This window comes from Chlorocebus sabaeus, chromosome 1 (genome assembly GCF_047675955.1).
Source record: "Chlorocebus sabaeus isolate Y175 chromosome 1, mChlSab1.0.hap1, whole genome shotgun sequence".
Classification (NCBI taxonomy): Eukaryota; Metazoa; Chordata; class Mammalia; order Primates; family Cercopithecidae; genus Chlorocebus; species Chlorocebus sabaeus.
The window spans coordinates 54,277,396-54,299,717 of NC_132904.1; the positions used below are offsets into that span (position 1 = coordinate 54,277,396).

The following is a 22,322-nucleotide window of genomic DNA, read 5'->3' on the forward strand; positions in this document are numbered from 1 at the left end:
TAGCCAGACATAGTGGCACACATCTGTAATCCCAGCTACTCGGGAAGCTGAGGCACGAGAATCTCATGAACCCAGGAACCAAAAGTTGAGTGAGCCAAGATCGTGCCACTGCACTCCAGCCTTCATGACAGAGTGAGACAGTCTCAAAAAAAAATTTTTTTTTTGAAAAAAAACAAACGAACAGCTATGTGCTTTTCAAGAGACACGCCAAAAATACATGGATATGAAAGAGAGAGAGATGCAGGCTAAATAATATTGGTCAAACTGAATCAAATTGAATTGAGCTAGCAAATACCTTTCTCTGAAAGTACTCAGGTGTTTCCTGGTGGTAGTATTATCCAGGTGCGAAGTTTAAACATATTACATGAGTTATATCACTTAATGTATGCAGTAAGGAGAAGAAAATCCTGGGGTGGTAGCTTCCTTTGTTCTGAGTCATTTGGTAGGTAACATATTGAAACTACTTTTGTCAGCAAGTTTTCATTATTTACTGGCACCACACCTTCCTTGCTCATAGTTTCTCTGACTGTACCTCCTTGAACGAGCATGAAATAACCCAATAAGTCTTGGTATTGCTGAGTAGTTGTCATACACTATCTAGGGTGTTATGCAGAGTGTGTTTAGTGGGGTCAGATAAAGATCAGAGGTCCAAGACTGGGGCTTCCTATAGTGAGAAGCGGAGTTAGGATAAAGGTTTTGTCCAAAAAAAACCTCCACTCTGCAGCCCCATCTCAAAGGATGAAGTGCCAAACTCAGCGTCCCCAACACCCAGATCCTTGGGCTATCCATTGAGGGCCAGTTCTGGCTCATGGATACCATAGCCTAGTTTCTGTTTCCTGCTGGTGCCTAGTCTGAAACTTACTTGTGTTCTCTTCTCTGCTCCCTCCTGCTGCAGAAGATGGGGTCCCTCGCACGGCGCGGTCCATGTCCCTCACGCTGGGAAAGGTATGCATGTTCGAGGAATACCAGGGCTCCTGGAAAGAGTATGACAGAAGTTTCCATGGTCACCCAAACAATCATGCATTCTGGGATCCATGGATGCCACAGAATCTCTGAACAGAGTTTCTATTCGGCTTCCCACGGTCTCAAGTTTAGCCTCTGACATCTTACCTTTCTTGCTCGTGGTTTCCTTAACTATGTATACATCCCTTAAATCAACATGAAATGATCATAAGCCTTCATATTGCTACAGGCAGCTTTAATACAGTGTCCAGGGTGTTACCCAGAGACTGTGGGGTCATTTCCATTCTGTATCTCCAAGATCTCATAAGCTAAAATAGAACAGATTGAGCGTTCACTCACCACCAATTTGGGAAATTTGGGTTAACTTTGGCCACTCTCTCCGCACCAATTCCATCATTGCTACTGCAAAACCAAAATATCCAGTGAATGCCATTTCAGCATTAGAAATGAGTAGGTTTTTTTCCCAAGCCCTTCTGAATTATGGCTATTGCTACCTCCAAGACAATGAGCCTGGTCACTTCTCTCCCCACAGAATATGCCTCGCCGGAGGGTCAGCGTTGCCGTTGTTCCTAAGTTTAATGCCCTGAATCTGCCTGGCCAAACTCCCAGTTCATCACCCATCCCCTCCTTACCAGCCTTGGTAAGTATGATGATGCCTGCCTCCCAGCACGGAATAGTAAAATAACCTTTCCTTCATACTCAGTCCTAGGGGGGTGACCAAATGGGGGCAGGGTCAACAAGGAGAGGAAATTTCCAGAATAGAATCTGAGTGATAGGCTCAAAAACCCAATACAGACCAGGCTGCATGTATTCTACTACTCTGGGAAGTCCTACTGCCCTTGAGCATGGTGTTGGCAGCTCAGCATTCTTTGCAAACGATAGCTCTTTTTGTGCTTACACCACAATCCGCCAAGGTGGTTATAATTTTTTTCTACTCTGCAGTGGGCTTAAGTAGCTGAAGTTTGTAATGTGTGATAGGTGGTAGAACAGCTTTGAACCCTAGGTTCTCTGTTTCAGGAGCCTGAGTTCTTCAACCAACCCATTGTTCTCCTGCCTCAGTTCATTGTAGCATTGTTCATAACAATGAAAAGCGGGAAACAACTCCATGTTCACTAATAAGAGACTGGTTAAGCAAATGGATATCCCTAAAAGGGGTTTCTGTAGAATGGTCCATAACTTATTATGAATCTAAAGCAAGTAAAATAGGATATACAAAACCTAGTGTATAAACAGTATAATTCTGTTTTGTACTTTTTAAAAGAGTGTGTTTCTGTGCGTAGACAGAAATTTCTGGTAGAAGATACGTGAAACAGCTAACAATGGTTATCTCTAGGCAATGGTAAAATAGTTCATTTCTATTTTCTTCCTGATGCCTTTTTATATTTCTATAATACGAATGTGTTAGCAATAATCAGGAAAAATACATTTCCATTTCTTTTAGGCAAAGACAGTTTGGATATAACAAAATATTTTCTGTATCCCAGGCCTTTGTGCATCTGGTTAATTCCCTCTAATTCTTTCTTCAGTGGTTTCTCTATCCCCTGCCTATGACTAGCACTACCCTATAAGGAAACAATCTGATTGTGTAAGCAATTGGAAATTCAAGCCCTATGTAATACCAATGGGTGGTACTCACTGTTTCCTGCCTCAAGCATTTCAGTCATGTATGAAATCAACCTAAACTCCCAAATTACCCACTAAAATAGAACAACCTGAAAAAAATGTTTAAGGATATTGGAGAGGACTGGTTAGTGTGTTTTAACAGATCTATTTCCCATACTTTGCCTAAAAGCATAAATTTATTTTCCAAATATATGTTCCTTTAGACTAGGGACTGGCAATCAGGGCCATAGATTAAAAACCACGCAGGGTACTTTTAAACCATTCTTCCCCCAGGCCCCACACCAAGATTCTGGAGTGGATCAATACTTTTTTAAAACTTCCCCCAGGTGATTCTAATGTGCAGCCAACATTGAGAACCATTACTTAAACCAAATCCATTGCAACAACACAACATGGAAATCCTGGGGAACATATTGTAATGAAATTTCTGATTGTTTGAGCTTTCAATAGTGACTGGCATCTCTTGAGAATTGTACCTGGAGCTGTGTCTCTCGGGACAGTGATGGGCTTGTGTGAATTTATCACAGGGAGCCTGGGACCTGCACTTGTAGGAGGCTCACTGGTGTTCAGTCACAGTCAGTAAACAGGACAGAGAAAAACTGATGGCTCCTCTCCAGAATGGAGCCTCAAGATGTAAACTCTCCTCTTTGCTTAAGGAAACTTAGCAGAGGCGAAGGAAAAGGAGCAAGCTGCATGTGCCGTAGAGGAAAGGAATGCTGAGGAAAGGAGGACAGGGAAGGCCCGAGGGAAAGGGCCAAGGTCTGGGCTCAGATGAAGATTGGAAAGTGGGGGCATGGAGGAAAGAGGAGAAGCAGCAGTCCCCCTCCCATCATCAGAAACCCAGCAGCTCTGGCTTCTTCCTTACATAGCACATCCTCAGTTCTCTGTCTTCTGTTTTTCATTCAGTCGGAATCACCCAATGGGAAAGGCAGCCTACCTGTCACTTCAGCACTGCCTGCACTTTTGGAAAAGTAAGTTTGTTGATTTTCCTCTTTGCTTCAGGGATCTCTCAGGAAAATTTCCCCATTTTACTTTCCTTCCTCCCATTTTCATCCCCAAAATGCAGTGGCAAGCAAATTAAGTTTTAAGGGAAATGAATGAGAGTCTGAGACCCACAAAGATTTCAGAATCCGCTTGCAAGATTCTTGAACCGGGAAGATGCCCTGACTGAGGCCAAGTGGACCCAATCTGAGAGAGCCCAGAGAAGACTGGAGCCTTCTCTGCCAGTTGGGATTCTTTGGGCTACAGACAAAAGAAAGCCCCAACTCAATGGGACTTAGTAAGTCCAGAGGTAGAGCTGCTTCTGGTACGGCACAGCAGGGCTCTAGCTCAGCATGCCTACAACTTCCTTGCCTCTGGCCATGTTGTATGTTAACTTCATCATCAGGATTGTGGCAAAGGGCTGGTAGTTCCTGGCATCCCCTCCAGACAAGACAATACCTAGAGGAAGAAAGGGCCTGTTTCTTGCCGTGTTCCTTTCTTAGGAATAAATCCAGAAACCTTTCACCAGTCTTCCCTATTATCTCATTGAAAAATCTGGAAGGAGGTCCCTTTCTAAAAGAATCACTTTGGGAATGGGATTGTCATCATGGGATTTACACTATTCCCTGGGGCTGGTGAGAGGGTCAGCTTCCCAAAAAGCAAAATGACTCCATGAAGAAGAGTAAATTCCTGAACAGAATCATGTTGCTGTTGGGAACTAGGAAGGAAAATGCATATTGGATTGGCAGCCAGCAGTGTCTGTGATTTTCTAGGCATCTGTGCAATGTGCAGATCTTTTCATCCTCAGCCAGAGGAAGGCAGGCTGTTTCTATGCACTCAGAGGACTTCATAGCTTACTTTTCAAATTCTTTCATTTGCTTGCTGAAAAACATCTGGATCACACCTGCTGCCTCTCGGAATTTTCCCCTTGTGTCTTTTCTCACTTGGTAGAACATATACCTTATTCTTCCTTCTTTCTTGCCTCAAGACAGCTTTAGTCCTTCGTTTTTCTTTGCTGTCAGAAAAGTTTTGCTATCTGGCAGGGAAAGTGTATGTTGGGACCCTTTTCAATACAGACAGGCTCCCACCTCCAGACCCTGCCTGTTTCCTACATCTCTCATTATGTGCAGCCACCAGCTTATCACCCAGTGATTTGTCCCCTGTTAGTCTTGAAGTTTGCCCAGCATTTCTTCTCTTTACCACCTCACCCCCATAAGCTCACAGGTCCTTTGTGTTATTGAAGGTCTCTTGGGGTCTCTCTCTCTGTCTTTTCTTGATCACTACAGGGAAATTGTCAAGAGGTGACACAACCACCACCATGTGGACCACGTAGAAGTGACCGAGTTTACAGAAACTTACCAAGTCCCTAGAGTCATAGGGCCTCATCCTCACCCTAGAGTCATAGAATCTCTCCAGAAATGGTCACCTGATGCTCTGAGAAACCCACTAAAATTCTCCTTGACAACCTTCCCTTTGGGTGCATGAATCGCTACTTCAGAGAACCCTCAACTCTAGCCCCATTCCCAACTCTAGGCCTGCAGAGCCACTCAAGGCAGAGGATCTCTTCAACAGACTCTAATCATGACAGAGCAGGGCCTGAACTCTGTAGAACTTATGCCAAGCCATTTGAGCACTTCTGTCCAAGGCAGTGGGGATCATGAAAACATGAATTATCCTTGGTAAGGGAAACTGAGGTACAAAATTGGAGACAATAAGCAGCAGCCCCAAATTAGGAGCGTCAATGGGTAATGGTCAATAGTGCCATCACCCTTCCAGGAATTTATAGAACCTGAAGAGATAGGGACAGAGTGGGGATTAAGGCAAGTCAAGCACACTGGGGTTGACTCTCCAGTTGGGAATGTACCCATGTAAGAATGGTTGCAAAGAGGGGAGGGCATCTTCAGATTAAGAGGGGTTCAGGATGAACAACAGCTTCCCCTTCTGGATTTCTCAAAGATGTTAAGTGATTTCCATTTAAAACTGGAAACATGGCCAGGCATGGTGGCTCACACCTGTAATTCCAGCACTTTGAGAGGCCAAGGCAGGTGGCTCACAAGGTCAGGAGTTCAAGACCAGCCTGGCCAAGATGGTGAAACCCTGTCTCTACTAAAAATACAAATAAATAAATACATAAATAAATAAAAACTGGAAACATTTACTTGATTCCCAATGGACTAACAATCAGACAATATATGAGTAAAAGTGAATTCTTATCTTCTGTCCTATACACAAATACGTAGTCAATTCTAGCTGCCCTAGCCATATTGTGAAAGAGAAATAATGTGTTATAGTTTAATATACATTGCTTCAGAGATTGTTGTATTCAGCTTTGTATTAAAATGATTTCACCTTTCCTAAGCATACAGTGACGAAGCAGGAAGGGTGCTGGCTAAGCAAAGGATAAGAAGGTCAAATACCCTGTGGCTAGTTGACAGGAAAATACTTGAGACCTGATTACACTGCTCCGTGAGATTTCAGAGAATGCTGAGCCTTGTTCTTGGAGGTCATTTAGTAATGAACTGCTCTTCACTCAACAAGGGCCTAGAAACCTGTAGACTTAAACATATGGGTGGAGAGTGATACTTAAAATTAGTCTTGAAGAGAAAACAAAGCCCAAGAGCAGATCTGCAAGTAGAAATAGCTATGTAATTGTAGTCTTTTGTTCTTTCATTCCTTTAACAATTAATCACCAAGGGCCAGGCGCATAGTATGTACTCAGGGAGCTCACAGTCTAGCGGGAAAGACAGATGGGAAGCAGCCTATTCTAATATAACACGATGGGTGGGATCGTAAGGAAGTGTAGGTTGCTAAGGGAATGGCGCAGCAGAAAATGAGCACCTAACCCGATTTTGGTGTAAGGTTGGGGGAAGTGGGGAAGTAGGGGAAGAGGGAGTTTAGGAAATGATTCCCCTTGGCTGGGCAGTGGCTCACGCCTGTAATCCCAGCACTTTGGGAGGCCAAGGCAAGTGAATCACCTGAGCTCAAGAGTTTGAGACTGGGCCGGGCGCGGTGGCTCACGCCTGTAATCCCAGCACTTTGGGAGGCCGAGGTGGGCGGATCACAAGGTCAGGAGATCGAGACCATGGTGAAACCCTGTCTCTACTAAAAAATAGAAAAAAAATTAGCCGGGCGCAGTGGCGGGCGCCTATAGTCCCAGCTACTCGGGAGGCTGAGGCAGGAGAATGGCGTGAACCCGGGAGGCGGAGCTTGCAGTGAGCCGAGATTGAGCCACTGCACTCCAGCCTGGGCGACAGAGCGAGACTCCGTCTCAAAAAAAAAAAAAAAAAAAGAGTTTGAGACTAGCCTGGGCAATATAATGAAACCCCATCTCTACAAAAAATATAGAAATTAGCCAGGCATGGTGGCATGCACCCGTAGTCCCAGCTACTCAGGAGGCTGATGTGGGAGGATGGCTTGACCCCAGGAGGCAGAAGTTTCAGCGAACTGAGATTGCACCACTGCGCTGCAGCCTGGAGCCTGAGCGACAGAACAAGACCCTGTATCAAAAAAAAAACAAAAGAAACCCACAAAGTTTTCCTCTAGGAACTTACTTTAAAAGTAAAATCTAAAGGGTACATAATTAACTAGGTGACCAGGAGGTTAACAACATTCCAGGCTTTGTCCATGTGACAAAGTATGGAGTATTCAAGGAATGATGATAATGATAAGGATGACAATGATAACCGATGACAATGGTAATTACTGTTGACTATTTACTGCACTGTTGACAATGACAATTACTGCTAACTATTTACTGCACCTCGTTTTATGCCAAGTGCTTTACTAATTGCTTTGTATAAAGAATCTCAGTTAATCCTCACAGTAATCCCATGAGGTAGGTATACTATTAATATCTTTGTTTTATAGATGAGGAAACTGAAGCTCAGAGAAATCGTCACTTGCCTGAGTTTACAAAGCTGGTAGATAGCAGAGCACATGCCCTTACCCTTTTAATAGACTGCCCAACTGGAAGGATAAAACGAAGTTCAGTGTGCCCATAGAGAAGAGGATGAATTTAAGAGCTATTTTTGAAAGAGCCTGGTGACCAACTGGGCATGGAATGGAGAGCAGAGTTGGGATAAGAGACAGGGTATGCGTGGAACCATTCACAGAGGGATCAGCAAAACCAGGATGTAGATGATGCACAGCGTTAGTGTCAGAAAGGGGTTATTATGTTAATGTATCACAGAGCAATTTTAACTGTCTAAAACTAGCCATGTTTCTATACTCTTGAAGCACCCAGGGTAAATTCCTTAAAGATTTCGTAGGACGCTAAATGTGTACAGTCAGCAACTCCCCTTTGCTGGTGGTATTTTGGAGTGAATTCCGCCCCCCTCCACCACCCCAATAAACTTGTGGAGGACCCCAGGTATCTAGGACTGAGTAACGGGGAGTAAGGAAGCTTGGGTTCCCTGGGCTGGGCTTGTCAGAGGGAACCATGTCAGTGGGGGTGACTTGGAAACATTGCTGAGCCCAAGAAGATATGCCCATCACAAAGGATAGTAGTCACTTTCAAATATTGTTTTCCACATGGGAAAAGTTGAATCTAATATACCTGCCTGCCCAAAAACATATTTTGACTAAATAGTTCTTCACATTACTGAGAGCTGAGCACAATGACAAACATTTTTGACCTGGTACATGTGTGAGAACAATGAGCCTCATTTCCATGAATCATCTCAGAAAGAAAGCACATAGGATTTCAGGCAGGGAACAGATGCCAAGATCCATGAGCCTTTGGGCCAGAAATCCCTAGGGTAGGCACAGGCTGTGCTCAGCTCCAGTTTACAGCCATGATTACAGATTTCTTTAGCCCAACCCAAACACTGGGTTCTCAGGAAATAACCATTTACAGAGAGGACTTGTGCCTTTTACAACATTCCTAGGTGGGGACTGGATAAGTCATAGTGAAACTGATGCAACTTGACAGGCACTTAAAGGTATCCACTGTGTGCCAGGCACTATTCTGACCCAAACACCGTCCTCCTTCCTATGATTACAGTCATATGCAGGTATCTGAAACATCAGTGCCCTCCCTGTGAGTCACGCTGTCATAGAGGTGTGGTTGCAGAATAAAGGGAGAGAGAGGGCCAGGTGCGGTGGCTCACACTTGTAACCCCAGCACTTTGGGAGGCCAAGGCAGGTGGATCACTTGAGGCCAGGAGTTCGACACCAGCCTGGCCAACATGGTGAAACCCCATTTCTACTAAAAATACAAATATTAGCCAGGCGTGATGGTGTACTCCTGTAATCTCAGCTACTTGGGAGGCTGAGGCAGGAGAATCGCTTGAACCTGGGAGATGGAGGTTGCAGTGAGCCAAGATCATGCCACTGTACTCCAGCCTGAGTGAGAGAGGGAGACTCTGTCTCAAGAAAAAAAAAAAAGGAGAGATCAACTTTAACCAGAGGGTATGGGGGAGGGGAGAACACCCGCAAACGTTTCACAGAGAAGGCATTTGAGCTTAGTCTTAAAGATGCTTAGGGAGAAACTTCCAGATAGTTAGATAACATATTTAAAAAACTACAAGCTCAGTTCAGAGGTCAGGAGAGGACAGCAAACATTTTACATACTGTGTTTTCCCCACTTCCCACCCTACCCACAACCCCTCCATTCCCCCCTACCCCCCACACACACATTAAACAAAGGCCCTCCCAACCACTTACACTCTAGACAAGCAGCCTTGAAAAGAGGGACAGCATAGAAGCCACAGTCCAGTCTGAGGGCAGGAAGGGCTTCACTCACCAGAGTGAAAGGAAGAGACTTCTATTGAAAGAAAGGCAGGGGTTCATGGGGGCTGGAAAGTCCATCTTGACACAAAGGTAGAAGACCAAGATAAGAGTCCCAGCACCAATAACGTGAATTTAGGCAAGTCACTTAATCAACCTGAGCTCAGGTTTCTTATCTGTGAAATGGGATAATACCCCACCTAGGTGACAGATAGTGCAGTCAGAAGAATGGGTGCATATCAGACTGCACAGGGTAAAATTTGAGTTCTACCACACACTGGTTGTATGATCTTGGGCTGGTCCCAAGATCATATGACAGATATGAAATCACTTGAAATGCGATCCTCATGCCTCAGCCTAATTTTTCTGAGCCTTGGTTTCCTCATCTGTCAAACAGAGAACAGTAAAACCTTCTTGGGTCGTTTGTGAGCCGTAAGTGAGATGTTAGATCACAGTCTGATACGTATAAGTTAATTTTTAGCTCTTCTCATCATTGGAAAGATCAAGTGAGAGGATGTATATGAGAGCCCTATAGGGGAGCTGAAATGGACAGAAGATCTGCATGTAAAAGGGTCAAGGAAATGGGCTTCCTGGCCCTGCTAAGGAAAAGTTTTCTTCTCTAGAGATCAGTGACCCAAGGACAATGAGAGCTTTGTTTACGGTCACTCTTCTGCAAAATTCTAAGGTGCATAGTGTGTGATGACATGCAATACATGTGCACCTGAGAAATTTCCTAAAACCATTTTATGAAAATGTAATTTTAATTTTACCATACCTTAAATTGGTTCACATTTAGGGTTCCTCTGACTCTGACGTGTCTCAGTAATATATAACAAATTCTTCCTTGATGATATAAATAATTGCCTGGATTTTTTATGAGTCATATTTGGAGGTAGCTCAGATTGCTCCCAAAATGAACCAATACATTTCCTATATAACAATAATAATAGCAGATATAATAATTTGTTGAGTATGTAAATAAACATATTCCAGAAAGTTTATTTACATTTCTTCATTAATTCTTACACCCCCACCATCAGGTATGTATTACTATCCCCATTTTACAGTTGAGGAATCTGAAGTTCAGGAAGATTAAATAATTTGCATGTCTTGGAGCTGGGATTTGAATCCAAGTTTGCCTCAGGCAAGTTTTTTTCCTCTATACTACACTGTCCTCCTTCATGCATGCTTAACCTTAAGGAACCTATAAGACTGACAGCTGTGTATAAATCAAAAGTCTAATACCAGTATCTCATTTCATATATATATATATATATATATTTCATGAAAGAATTACTTTCCCTGCCCTTGGCTGTAGCTATGTTTTTCTCCTCTCGCTCTAGTGATTTGGATAAATAGGAAACTGCACATTAGGCCAAGGTCACATGGAAGGGAGTGGATAATGTAATTTGCAAAAGGAGAAATGTTATGAATAGCTGGTATTTTTAGAGCGTTATCTTTCTTGTTCACAATGGGTTGTGGTTTCCAGCCTGACTAAATGTAAATTTTAAAAGGTCTGAGGAAAACTAAGAGATGGGAAACTGATGCCAAGAATGAGGAGAAGATACAAGGCTCACTCATAAACCCTGTCTGAGAGGTCAGGGAGGGTGGCAGCTGTGATCTTTCAGAGTCCTGGCTAGAAAGCTCTGCTCACAGTGTTGCCTTGTTGGAGGACTCTTCCATGACGACATTGCTCCCATTGGGAATCAGGACACGAAGGTGGGCTGCAGGATTTCTACGGAAAGCATAGCCGTCTGGATACTTCCTTTAAACTTGTGATCTCATACCCGCAATGATCTCCCAGCACCACCCAGACATCCTACCATGATGTTCTAGCATGTCTGTTTTTCTTCTTTCTCATATAACTCTTTTACACCTCTCCTCTCTCCACAGACCTTCCTAGACCCCTCTACCTCTCACTCTCAGCAGATGACCTTGCTGTCTACTCTATAGAGAATACCTAAGCTACACTCCCATAGGAGCCCTCTCACTTTCCTTCACCAGATCTCCAGCCCAACAACTTCATCATCATCTTCCCTTTGTTACAAACAAGGAGAGATTCTCTACTTTTCCAAAGTCTGTCCCTATTTCGTTTTGCAAAGACTGAGTTCCTTTGGGCATCCCTTTCTCTCATCCTCTCTACTAGATCATTTCTACCTACCTTCAAATGTGCATCCTCCCTTGACCTACTTCAGCTGCACACTCCCTCCAACACACACTTCTACACTCCTTCCTAGTCGAATTGCTGTGTCTGTGACTTCCCCTTTCTCACCTCCCCTTCTTTACTTTACATTCCAACCTGTGCTTGGCTCCCACCATTACATAGAGGCTCCTCTTGACCTCTGTATTATCAAATCTAATAGTCACCTTATCTGTGTGTTTCAAACTCAGAAGTGTGTGGCACTGTTAACTCTTCCCGCCTTGATGTGCTCTTATCTCCTGGCTCCCAAGACTCCACCCGCTCCTGGGTTTCCTCTTACCTCTCAGGCTGCTAGTGCTCAGCCTCCTCTGAAGATGCCTTCTTTTCCACCTGAGCCAAGTGTGGCAAAGCCTCATGGCTTGGTCCTGGTTCCTCTTCTTGTCTTTCCTCATATTATCTCCCTAAGCAATCTTGTCCATCCCCATGGCTTTAAGTAACATTTATGTTCTGATGACATCAAATGAATATCTCCAGCCTAAAATTCTTCCCTGACTCACTTTGATGAATCCAACTGTATACTTGACATCTCCCTTTGGATACCTCACAGGCATTGCAAATGTCTCTTGTCCAAAAGTTAACTCCTGCCACTCTGCCTCTTTTTAAGTTCTCAAACAACTCAGCACCTTTTGTGTCTCAGAGTCTTTAAATAACCTGCATTATCTTCCTGGAATGATCTCTCCTCTGCTTTTTTACTGAGTTTTACTTTGTCATCCAGGCTGGAGTGCAATGGTGCGATCTCAGCTCACTGCAGTCTCTGCCTCCTAGGTTCAAGTGATTCTTCTGCCTCAGCCTCCCGAGTAGCTGGAATTAAAGGCATGTGCCGCCACACCTGGCTAATTTTTGAATTTTTTGTAGAGTAGGGGTTTCACCACGTTGGCCAGGCTGGTCTCAAACTCCTGACCTCAGGTGATCCACCTGCCTCAGCCTCCCAAAGTGCTGGGATTACAAGCATGAGCCACCGCTCCCAGCCCTCTTGTCTGCTATTAATACATCTGACTTCTCATCCTTCAGGCCTGTACTTCAACTTCAGCACCTCAAAGAGGCCTTTTCTAACTATTCACTCTAAACACATTCTCTCCTTGTTATTTTCTGTCATTGTACAGTATTTCTTTCATAAAAGTTATAATTTGTAATTAATCACATATTTTTTCTTTCCTTTTTTGGGGTTTTTCCTTCTGCTAAGTTCCATGTTGGTAAAAAACATTTCTTTATTTTCTAATGTGCCCCCAGCACATTACAATGTGCCTGTGGCTTAGTCATGCTCAGTGGATATTTGAAAAAATGAGTGAGGGTCTTCCGGTGAAAGACAACAGGAATGGAATGACCTTAAACATGCTGGTCTGCCCCCCTTTTCCTCATCTCAGTGCTGTAGAGCACCCATTACAGCACCTCCTGGAATAAGAATAAATGCCAGTTTGGGAGCATGAGGAGAAGGAGAGCTGGTGAGGTATTTAATGGGCTGGGGACTATTCATGGACTAGGACCTTTATAAAATCTTGTCTCAGGGTAGAAGGATTGAGAAAAAATCTGAAAGCTACTGAAAAAGCCTGAGTTTCCTCACTCCTCATCAGGAATCAGGCCAAAAACATGGTTTTGTTTTTAGGCCTCCACCTTTTTCTGAAATGATGCCCTGTACTTCTCTCTTCTCACTAGTGGAAAGACAAATGGGGACCCAGATTGTGAAGCCTGTGCTCCTGCACTGGCCCTGAGCTGCCTGGAGGAGCTTAGTCAGGAGACCAAGGCCAGGATGCAGGAAGAAGCCTACAGCAAGGGGTGAGTCAGACCTCAGCCACCCGGAGGGCACCTGGCAGGTCTCAGAAGATGCCTTCCCACAGGTCCTTCCCATTTCTTAGAGGCTTTAGGGAAGTAACCAGTGGCCACAGGACCTCCTTGCCACGGGAAGGAACTACATTGGAAAGAGCAAGACTGTTCCACAGGAAGGACAGGAGGAAGCAGGGTCAGAGGGTGTGGTTAGACAATAACGAGACTGCCCTCTTTTTAGGCAGAGAGCCACCAGAATGCCACCGCTAAGAATAGTCTGGAAATCAGGGGCCCTGGGTGGGTTCCTCTTGGTGGTGCCTGAGGCTTCCTGACACGTGCTCAGAGCAGTCATGTTGCAGCCAGCAGTGTCCAGGAGCAGCTGCAGCTCTGCTTCCTAGAACTGCTTTGGTTACTCCTTCCTCCTATAAACAGAGTCTCTTCAACTTCCAACTGCCTCCTCCTCCATTTGAGCTTCAATAGCACCCATGGCCAGTTGTCAGCACTGGAGAGACCAAGTCCTGAGCAGGGCCCAAGCCTCAAGGTAGAGAATGACCTCCAACCATGTATGGTGCCTTAAGCGTCTCCTGTCTCCATACCTCATGAGAAAGACGTAGCTTCCCACTGACACAGAACCCATAGACTTCAGTGGTAGGTTTGCCCAGCCAAACTGCTAGTGTTAGACACTCAGCGTAGGACAAGTGAACAGAGTATGTTTGGGGTAATATTGATCCTGGGGAAGAAAAACCGCAAGGGTTTCTCTTGGAAAGTCTGCCTTTTTCACCCACCACTGTCCTCTATCCTTGGAATGCATAGGCATGAACTCCTTCACTGGTTTTGTAAACATTTACTGAGTACCTCTCTAGGTTAAGCCATGCACCTGGCACTTCCAAAAAACATTCCAACACTCTGCAAAATGAGTGTCACCCTTCCTCTTTTACAGATGAGAGGCTGAAGCTCCACGGTCACGTGGAGAACAAATACAATCTCAGCCCTACAGAATGTTTTGTGGGTTAAGAACCCAGTCAGGAGACCCTGTGCCACATTTTTTCCCTGTCAGTTTTATCACACTTTCACGTAAACAGGAAGGATGACTGAGGAGTGAGGGGAAATGGTACTGGCATGAGCTGCCTTGGGATTCAGTGGAGCTTCCCAGCTTTTTCCTGTTTTGTGGAACCACAGGAAGCGCATAATTATTGGAGGTGCTGCTCAAGTCCCCTCCCCTAGGAACTCAGGAGAGGATGCACTGCACCTGGCCTTTCCAGACTCAACTGTTCCTTTTTGCCCCCCAGATTCCAAGAAGGTCTAAAGAAGACCAAAGAACTTCAAGACCTGAAGGAGGAGGAGGAAGAACAGAAGAGTGAGAGTCCTGAGGAACCTGAAGAGGTAGAAGAAACTGAGGAAGAGGAAAAGGGCCCAAGAAGCAGGTAGGAAGCCTGTGTTTAGAGTCCTTGCCATTGCTGAAATGGGTTACAATTCGTCTAATTTGGAATTGCCAGTCCAGGGCAGCAGTGAATCTCAGGTCCCAGTGAGTAGCCAAAGAAACCAAGAGGGCACGCATGTTGGGAAGGAAGTAGAGGAAATCCCAAAGAGCCAAGATAGCTAGCAATGAGAAGTTTGCAAAAGCTTGAGAGGTCAGGGGCAGTCATGGGAAAGGAGAAGGGCCCTAAGTGGAGTCCCTCCCAGCCCAGCCATGGTTAGCTCATTTCCCAGACGAAATTATGGGTAGCCATCCGCATGAAAAGGCCCAAGACCAAGAGAGTTAACTTGAAGGCCTGGAGTGTGTTTCTCACAAGAACAGGGACAGGGAGGACACATGGAATAGAGGGCAAACTCAGCTCAGTGGCAAAAGTGAGTCTCTAGCAGGTGCCTACCATGCTGACCAATCAAGCTTGGTCACCCAGACAGTGTTTTCACTTTAGTTTGGAAATACTTGGGGTTTTATTTTAATATACTTTCTATTTCAAAGGTACGTTCCCCTAAGTTGGGAGAGGAGAATATAACATGTAGATAAAGAGAATATAGACCTGTATCTTGTCCCACTTGTGGTTCCTGCCTGGCCTTTAGGATGCAGAATCATAGAAATGACCTCATTTAGTTCCAGGGCACTCCATGCAATAAAGTATTATGGGAATGAGGTCTCGCCCCACCTGGCCTGAATTATCCCGCAGAAGTACATGCTTAGGGATAGGATAAACTAGCACCCATAGAAGAGGTACACTCTACCCCATAGATATAATAACCATGCCAACATTCTGGATTTTCAGGACAGCCCAATTTCATTTATTCAGCTGTGTTGTCTCTATTAGTGTATTTAAACCACAAGTCTTGAATCTCGATTTTTTAAAATGTAGTAATAGCCACCTTGGAAAAACTTTACCAAAATCTTTGCTTTTAGACCCCTGGGCTTATCTTGGGGTCCAGGGCAGCTCCAGACAAAATATCTAACCAGCTGCTGAAATATTATCTAATCCGGGTATGTATCTGTGCCTCATTGCTGGAAAACTCTGGAAACCACATGCATGCAACAAATAGGTAATGAAGTGAAGATTAGAAGCAAAATGGATAGGCACACAGGAGCTACCAACAGAGCCCAGTTGGTGGAGGATTCAACTAAAGTGAGAGGTCTCCACCCATGCTAGTCAACCCCATTGTTCAAGGGAAGAGCCACTAGGAGAACTGGAGAAATGCTTCTCCACTGAAAACAAATCACACACTGCCTTCCCAGTGAAAGAACCTCCAAGTTTAACAATTAAAGTGCAATCCCTACTCCAAGCAACCAGATCCTGTTCTCCTTAGGCCTCACCTCCCTCCTGAGGGTTCTCTGCTCGTATTTCTCAGGCCACCACGTTGCCCTCCTCCCCTTTAATGTGGTCAACCAAAGCCCTGGACAAAAAGCCCTTCCTCTGGCACCCGTGAATACAGCAGAAACCAACTGGAACCTCTAACACTTCCAAACACTGAGAAAGAACAAAAGAGAAATAAACAGAGAGAAAGAGAGAGAGAGAGAGAACATGGAATATAAACAGTCTGGTTTGCAAAGCAAGGGGATCAATGTCTTATCTAGCTAGTTCAATCTCAGGCAATTGTTGGCTCCCTCCCATTTCATGAAACCCCCGGGGAAGTAAGGCTTAGGTTGGTTCCTTTCTGTCCAGCTCCTGGTCATCACTGCATGGCAATGGTGCCTGTAACATTTATCATGCACCTGCTCTCAAACATGATTTCTCCCCTGAAATGTTGGTACCTCACTCACAAGCAAGGTTTGAGGTTATTAAAAGTTCCATGTCCTACTTAGTGCATTTTTAAAACACTGGGTTCAGCCCAGCTGCTGATCACTTAAGAGATTCAACATCACACATTAAAGTCTTTTTGTCTGAGTCACATATCTGTTATATATAACAATTTATATTACAAATATTGCTCTCCTGAGGATCAGTTTAAATAAACTTTGGGTGAACCCCAATATCTTAACCATATTAAAAGAGAGAGCACAGCCTTCTGACATTGAACAAGTGAGACTCATAAGGGGACAAAATAAAACTTTTGTCTTTTCTCCCAACAGCTGTTCAAACCAGCTCTGTGGGGTTAAGAGGACATTCTGGTTCCTTTACTTTTCCAATAACTCTCAAGAAACAGAAGTTTACTTATAACAGCCAAAAATTGACTTCTAAAGAAATTCTATTTCTAATCTATTTCTAACCTCTCTTATAGGTCAGGCATGGGGTGACCAGCTAAGGTCACACAGCCAGATCTTGGTCTCTTCCTTTGGAGCCACAATTAAGAGTGGGATTAGAGTAGGGAGAGGCCACTCCGGCAGCTTGTTTTGGAGGATAGAAATACAGCCCCAAAGTCTCCATTTTAGCATCCAACTCTGTCTAAATAGAATCTAGAGAATCTACAAAGGGCTGAGAGAAAAAAAGCTTCCACTTCTAAACCCTCCCTTCCCAACAGTTGTGAAAATAGTTAATGATTTTCAAATCAGCAAATGTGCTCACTTTTGTGCTTCCCTTAATTGTGACTGAAATGATCTGATGGGGTTCCCACATGGAAGAGAAACCTGTCAATGTTCCCTGTGGCCTTAGCATCCCAGGCAGGCACTCTGAGCATCTGGTCCCTTTCTAAGGATGGTATTTATTGGGTCTTTCAATCCATTGCAAGTCATGCATTTTCTGCTAGCTCTGAATTTGAGCTCTCTGCTTCTCAGCCAATGGCTTGGTCATTGTAGTGTGCGTGTGAGCCTCAGGATCTTCAGAAAGCACTTTCGTCACTTTCCCCACCTCCTCGGTTTAGCAATCCTCAGTATTCTCATTTTTCATATTATTTTTTAAAATTGAATTAGAGGTTAAAAACAGCAGGAAATCCTAGCTTAATGAAGGGGCTCAGGGCTTCTTCAGAGAGCTCTAGAATGGACTTGTCAAATCAGGCCATCTGCCTGTTGTCTTTTCACCACACCACACACACAGAGAGAGAGAGAGAGAGAGAGAGAGAGAGGACAAAATGAAAGACAGTTGGGAAGGAATCAAGAGGGGAAAGGGGCAAAAATGGAGAGGAAGAGACACATGAAAGGGAAGGAGAAAGAAGTGTGGAGAGAGTGAAGAAAGAAAAGGAGGAAGAGGGAGAAATTAGAGAATAAATATTAATGAGGTCGAGATAACATCATGAACAAACCACCCAGACATTGCAAGAGGCTTCTAATCTTCTGCCTGCTCTTGAATGTTTTGAAGGGAACTCTTGAGGTTGATCTAGTCCCTTGTCATTTATCACTAGATATCAAGCTTCTTAGCGTTTAGCACCGTCCTTCCACTCTGGACACAGTTAGATGTGGAACTGAGAACAATGAATTATGCATCTGAGGCAAGGGACAGGTTAGAGCTTGGAACTGACCATTAATACAGCTAGGTGCTAAAAAGATACATGGCCAGCCAAACCTGTACTCCCAGGCTTGGGAGAGTGCAGATATCAGGAATCGCCCCATGAATAGATGAGGGCATGTATGGATGGATGATCAAACAAGTAGGTAGAATGATCTAGACAAGTAGCTCTCAACATCAAGGCTGTGGACTGGTGGAATCAAAATCACCTGGGAAAATGTAGCCAATGATTCCTAGACCATAACTTTGGATATCCTCGTTCAATATGCTTGGAGTATTTTGAACAATTACTGCCAACCTAATCTAGGCACAGCTGAGTTTGAGAACTATTGCTCAAGACAGTATAGAAGCTATCTGCAGAGAGAACTATGGGTCTGCGTATTATATGTGTGCCCCGTATACTAAAGCCTCTGCCTCTTTTTTTCATTGACAGCAAATTTGAAGAATTGGTCCATTTCTTACAAGTCATGTATCCCAAACTGTGTCAGCACTGGCAAGTGATCTGGATGATGGCTGCAGTGATGCTGGTCTTGACTGTTGTGCTGGGGCTCTACAATTCCTATAACTCTTGTGCAGAGCAGGCTGATGGGCCCCTTGGAAGATCCACTTGCTCTGCAGCCCAGAGGGACTCCTGGTGGAGCTCAGGACTCCAGCATGAGCAGCCTACAGAGCAGTAGGAAACCTCACACCTAGCCAGTGCCCTGCTGTGAGACACTCAGACTACCACCCTTTCCCCAAGTATAACGTCAGGCCCAGGTGTGGACACACTGCCGCCCATCCCATCCCATCCCATCCCATCCCATCCCATCCCATCCCATCAGGTCATGAGGAAGGTTTCTTTTAACATTTGGCACTTCTGTGGGAGCTATTCATACACAGTGACTTGATATTCTTTGAGGATCAACAGAACTGCCCTAGGAAAGCATCCAGTGGATAAAGAAGTCACCTTCACCAAGGAGCTCTATTGGAAGGGAAGGTCTCCTGCCCCTAGCTCAGGTGGCTGGGGAGAACTAAAACACCTTCACTGGTGGTTGGGGGTAGGGAGCGGGGCATAGGGGAGGAGGAGGTAGCGGGCAGTAAAAAACTTACTCTCTTTTTTCCTCTCTGTAATCGGTTATCAGGAAGAATTTGCTTAATGATTAATACCCTAAGGATCAGACCTGGAATTTGGAGTTGCAAAGTGACTGTCTTCCCATTTCCCATCTCATTTTCAATAACTTCAGCCTCCCATTCTCTCCTTTGGAATGAGAGTTTCTTTTTACAGAAGTAGGAAAGGCTCTCAGAAAAAAAAAGTACAGGCTGAATTTAGCTCAGTGCTTGAAATGGGAAGATATGAATTATTATATATATGCATCTGTCCACACACACTGTTGTGTACACACATACAACATGCATGTGCACAGAGCCAAAAACCCTTCAAAAGTGTGCTCTGGGTGTGTACCTCTGGATAAATAAGATGCATGCCAAGCCAACCCACAGATTTTCACTAGTGTGGGGCAGTTACCAGGCACCTGTTCAGTGAGCTGTCCACATGGATTGAAGATGTTTTAAAAACACTGAAAACTCATGGCTTCAATGGCAGACTCACTAGTCTCCATTTCAAATGCTAACTCTGAGCTGCTGTACAGCACAATCTATTCCCTATTCTCTCTTTGAAAACAGTTAACCCACCTCACAGGTGAATGAGGAGAGAAGATGTGCTTTCTGCTTCAGTGTCTTACTCTGTGTGTGACTACATGCAAGGGTAAACTTGCACCTCAGTGCTTCAGTTCAGATAGGATTTCCAACCCAAGTATAATTGGGGATGTTTCAGAGCATCCCCAGTTGTTTAGCACAGAATGGAAAGAGCACATCCCCTCTTCGACTTCTCTCCCCACTTTTACAGCCATTGCCTTCATCAGTTTTGTAGGAGTGTTGATTTCCATGTGGGTTTTATTGTCATTGTTTTGCGGTTTTGTTTTGTTAGTGATATTGTTTGCTTTCATTGCTAAAACTCATATATGACTTACTATGAACCAAGCACTGTTCTCAGTATTCTATAGGCATGAATTCATTTAAGTCCTAAAGAAAAAGAAAAAAAATATGAAGTGGATACTACCCTTCCCATTTTCAAATAAGGAAACTGAAGCACAAAAAGAACAAGTAACTTGACAAAGACACTCAACTAGTAAATCATGGGGCTGACGCTCAACCCCAGGGTGGGCTGGAGCTCAACCCCAGGGTAGGCTGGCTCCAGAGCTGTGCTCTCCTTGACTCTTCTGATAGTCTCCTAGCTGGAAGCCTCACATTCCAGTCTCACTCCCCAAAGTGGCCCATCAGCTACTCCATCTCTGGCTCCCAAACTAAACAGTTTCTCTCATAGCACTGGACCTCCACTCACTAGTTTTTCTCCAGCTCTTCTTCTCTTTTCTTCAGGTTACTCTTCTCGACCAAGTGCAAAAATTATCCCCTCCATACCAACTTTGATGACCTTCCTTCCATACTCCTTACCAGACACAATGTAATAGGTCACACTCTCCTCCATGTTTTCTGGCACTTTTTGAACATTATTATTGACCTTTACCTATAGTATATCACAGCCTATTTATTTATGTTTCCCCTAGCATTTTTCCTCAAAGACAAGAACCATGTCTTACCCATCTCTCGGGTGAGTGCCTAGCATGGTGGCTGACGCTTGGGAGCGTTGTTCAAATGTTGGTCGGTAAATGTTGTTCAAAAGAACAAACAAACATTCAAGGTGGTGGAGAGCAGCCTGGGGACAGCTGACATGCTGCATGCTTCCCAGTACCAGCACCATCACCACCATCACAATGCAAAAAGCAACATCTTTCTTAACCTCAGCTTATTCTGTTTCTCAGTCTACTCTGTGAGAGAGCAGGAATGAGACCAGACTAGCAACATCATTTCCAAGCTCAAGGACTGGGCTCAATGCAGTCACTCCTTCAGAGAGACCCCCATCCCAAGGATGCCCCACTTTAAAACAGGATGTTTACCGAAGGGGGCATCCTTTACAGTAGCTAGAAAATGGCTGAGGCCCAAGCCAGGGTTGATCAAGGATGTGCCATTAAGGTAAAGAGCTACAGAGCAGGGCAGAGGGACTTTGGGGGCACAAGTGGATGATTTTCCTGGCCTCTTCCAGGGGGTCTGGATACAACTGAAGGAGCTTTAGCTACATGAGGCCCTCAGAGCCAAAGACAGGATGCAAATGGAGTTCCAGAGGGTGGCCATGGAAGCAGGACTCCAGGTGGGGAATGTTCAATCTCTGCCTCTCTTATTGTTCACTTGGTCACAATTTTCCCACCTTTGTTTCTGGATGAGTAACGGCCAGGAAGGCAGATGTGGAAGCTCCTGCACCTCCAGCTGCCCCACAGAAAGGCCTGCAAGAGTACTTCCAGGCACAGGCCCTCTCCCACCCTATTCCATTTGTAAGAAGGGAGGTCAAGGAAAAGGACATCTCCAAAAGGGAGCATAAGAGTAGCCATATGTGCAAGGGCACGACTGAAAAAGTGCTCATGGGTCTATCTTTTCTGGAAAGCAAAGACCAGCCTGAAGCAGTGGGAGCTGCTGCCCAAGCAGTAGTGAACTGGAGAGAAACAGACCCTGGATTTTCAATGAGGATGTGGATCTGAAAGAAGAGTCCCCCCAAATGCCTCTGAAGTCTGACATCTCTGCTTAGCCCTAGGAGTCTGGTTCCCTGCCTTCAGTTGCAGAGTATTGTGTTTGTGTCATTGTTGATGTCACCTCCTAAAAAGACCTTCACTTTCTGGCTGCCACAAAGCCATGTGTGTTGCTCCCCATATACAGCCTGACAGAGTAAATGGAGAGGGAGTGCTGGATTTGTGTATCACTGGCTGTCAGTTCCTCATGTTGTTAAGCCTCACACAGGTGTGCTAGCATTGAACTGTAGAGTGTCACATACCTGAGTTTGAAAATAAAAGCACATTTCCAAACCTCTGGCAGCAGCCAAATGCCTCCTCATTTTATGGAGCTGAGTTACAGTCTTACCCCAACCAAGAATTAGATGCCTTTGGATATATTAGTGCATCCCAGAACCAAGTCAGAGGTCCCCAACCCTTGGTCGTTGTACTATGGGCTACCTCACAGGCACTGGATCAGTTCCTACTCCTCTTCCCTTCCCCATTCCTGATCCCAGTTTCCTGTATCTTCCTGGTCTATGATTTTTTTAATTAACACATTTT

At 44.6% G+C, this 22,322-nt stretch overlaps 1 protein-coding gene across 12 annotated transcripts in view; it reads left to right on the top strand.

The window, feature by feature from the left end:
- Window positions 1-22,085, top strand: part of IRAG1 (inositol 1,4,5-triphosphate receptor associated 1) — a 118,136-nt gene extending 96,051 nt beyond the window's left edge. For 10 of the 12 annotated variants that reach the window (XM_008006842.3, XM_008006804.3, XM_008006843.3 and 7 more), the window contains 6 exons: window positions 896-945; window positions 1,496-1,603; window positions 3,493-3,557; window positions 13,148-13,267; window positions 14,545-14,679; window positions 18,557-22,085. In XM_008006842.3, coding sequence (XP_008005033.3) covers window positions 896-945; window positions 1,496-1,603; window positions 3,493-3,557; window positions 13,148-13,267; window positions 14,545-14,679; window positions 18,557-18,800 — 722 coding nt within the window. In that variant the 3' untranslated portion in view covers window positions 18,801-22,085. The remainder of the gene's footprint in view (window positions 1-895; window positions 946-1,495; window positions 1,604-3,492; window positions 3,558-13,147; window positions 13,268-14,544; window positions 14,680-18,556) is intronic. The other 2 variants (XM_008006829.3, XM_008006874.3) reach the window with 2 other exon arrangements.
- Window positions 22,086-22,322: the final 237 nt, after the last annotated feature.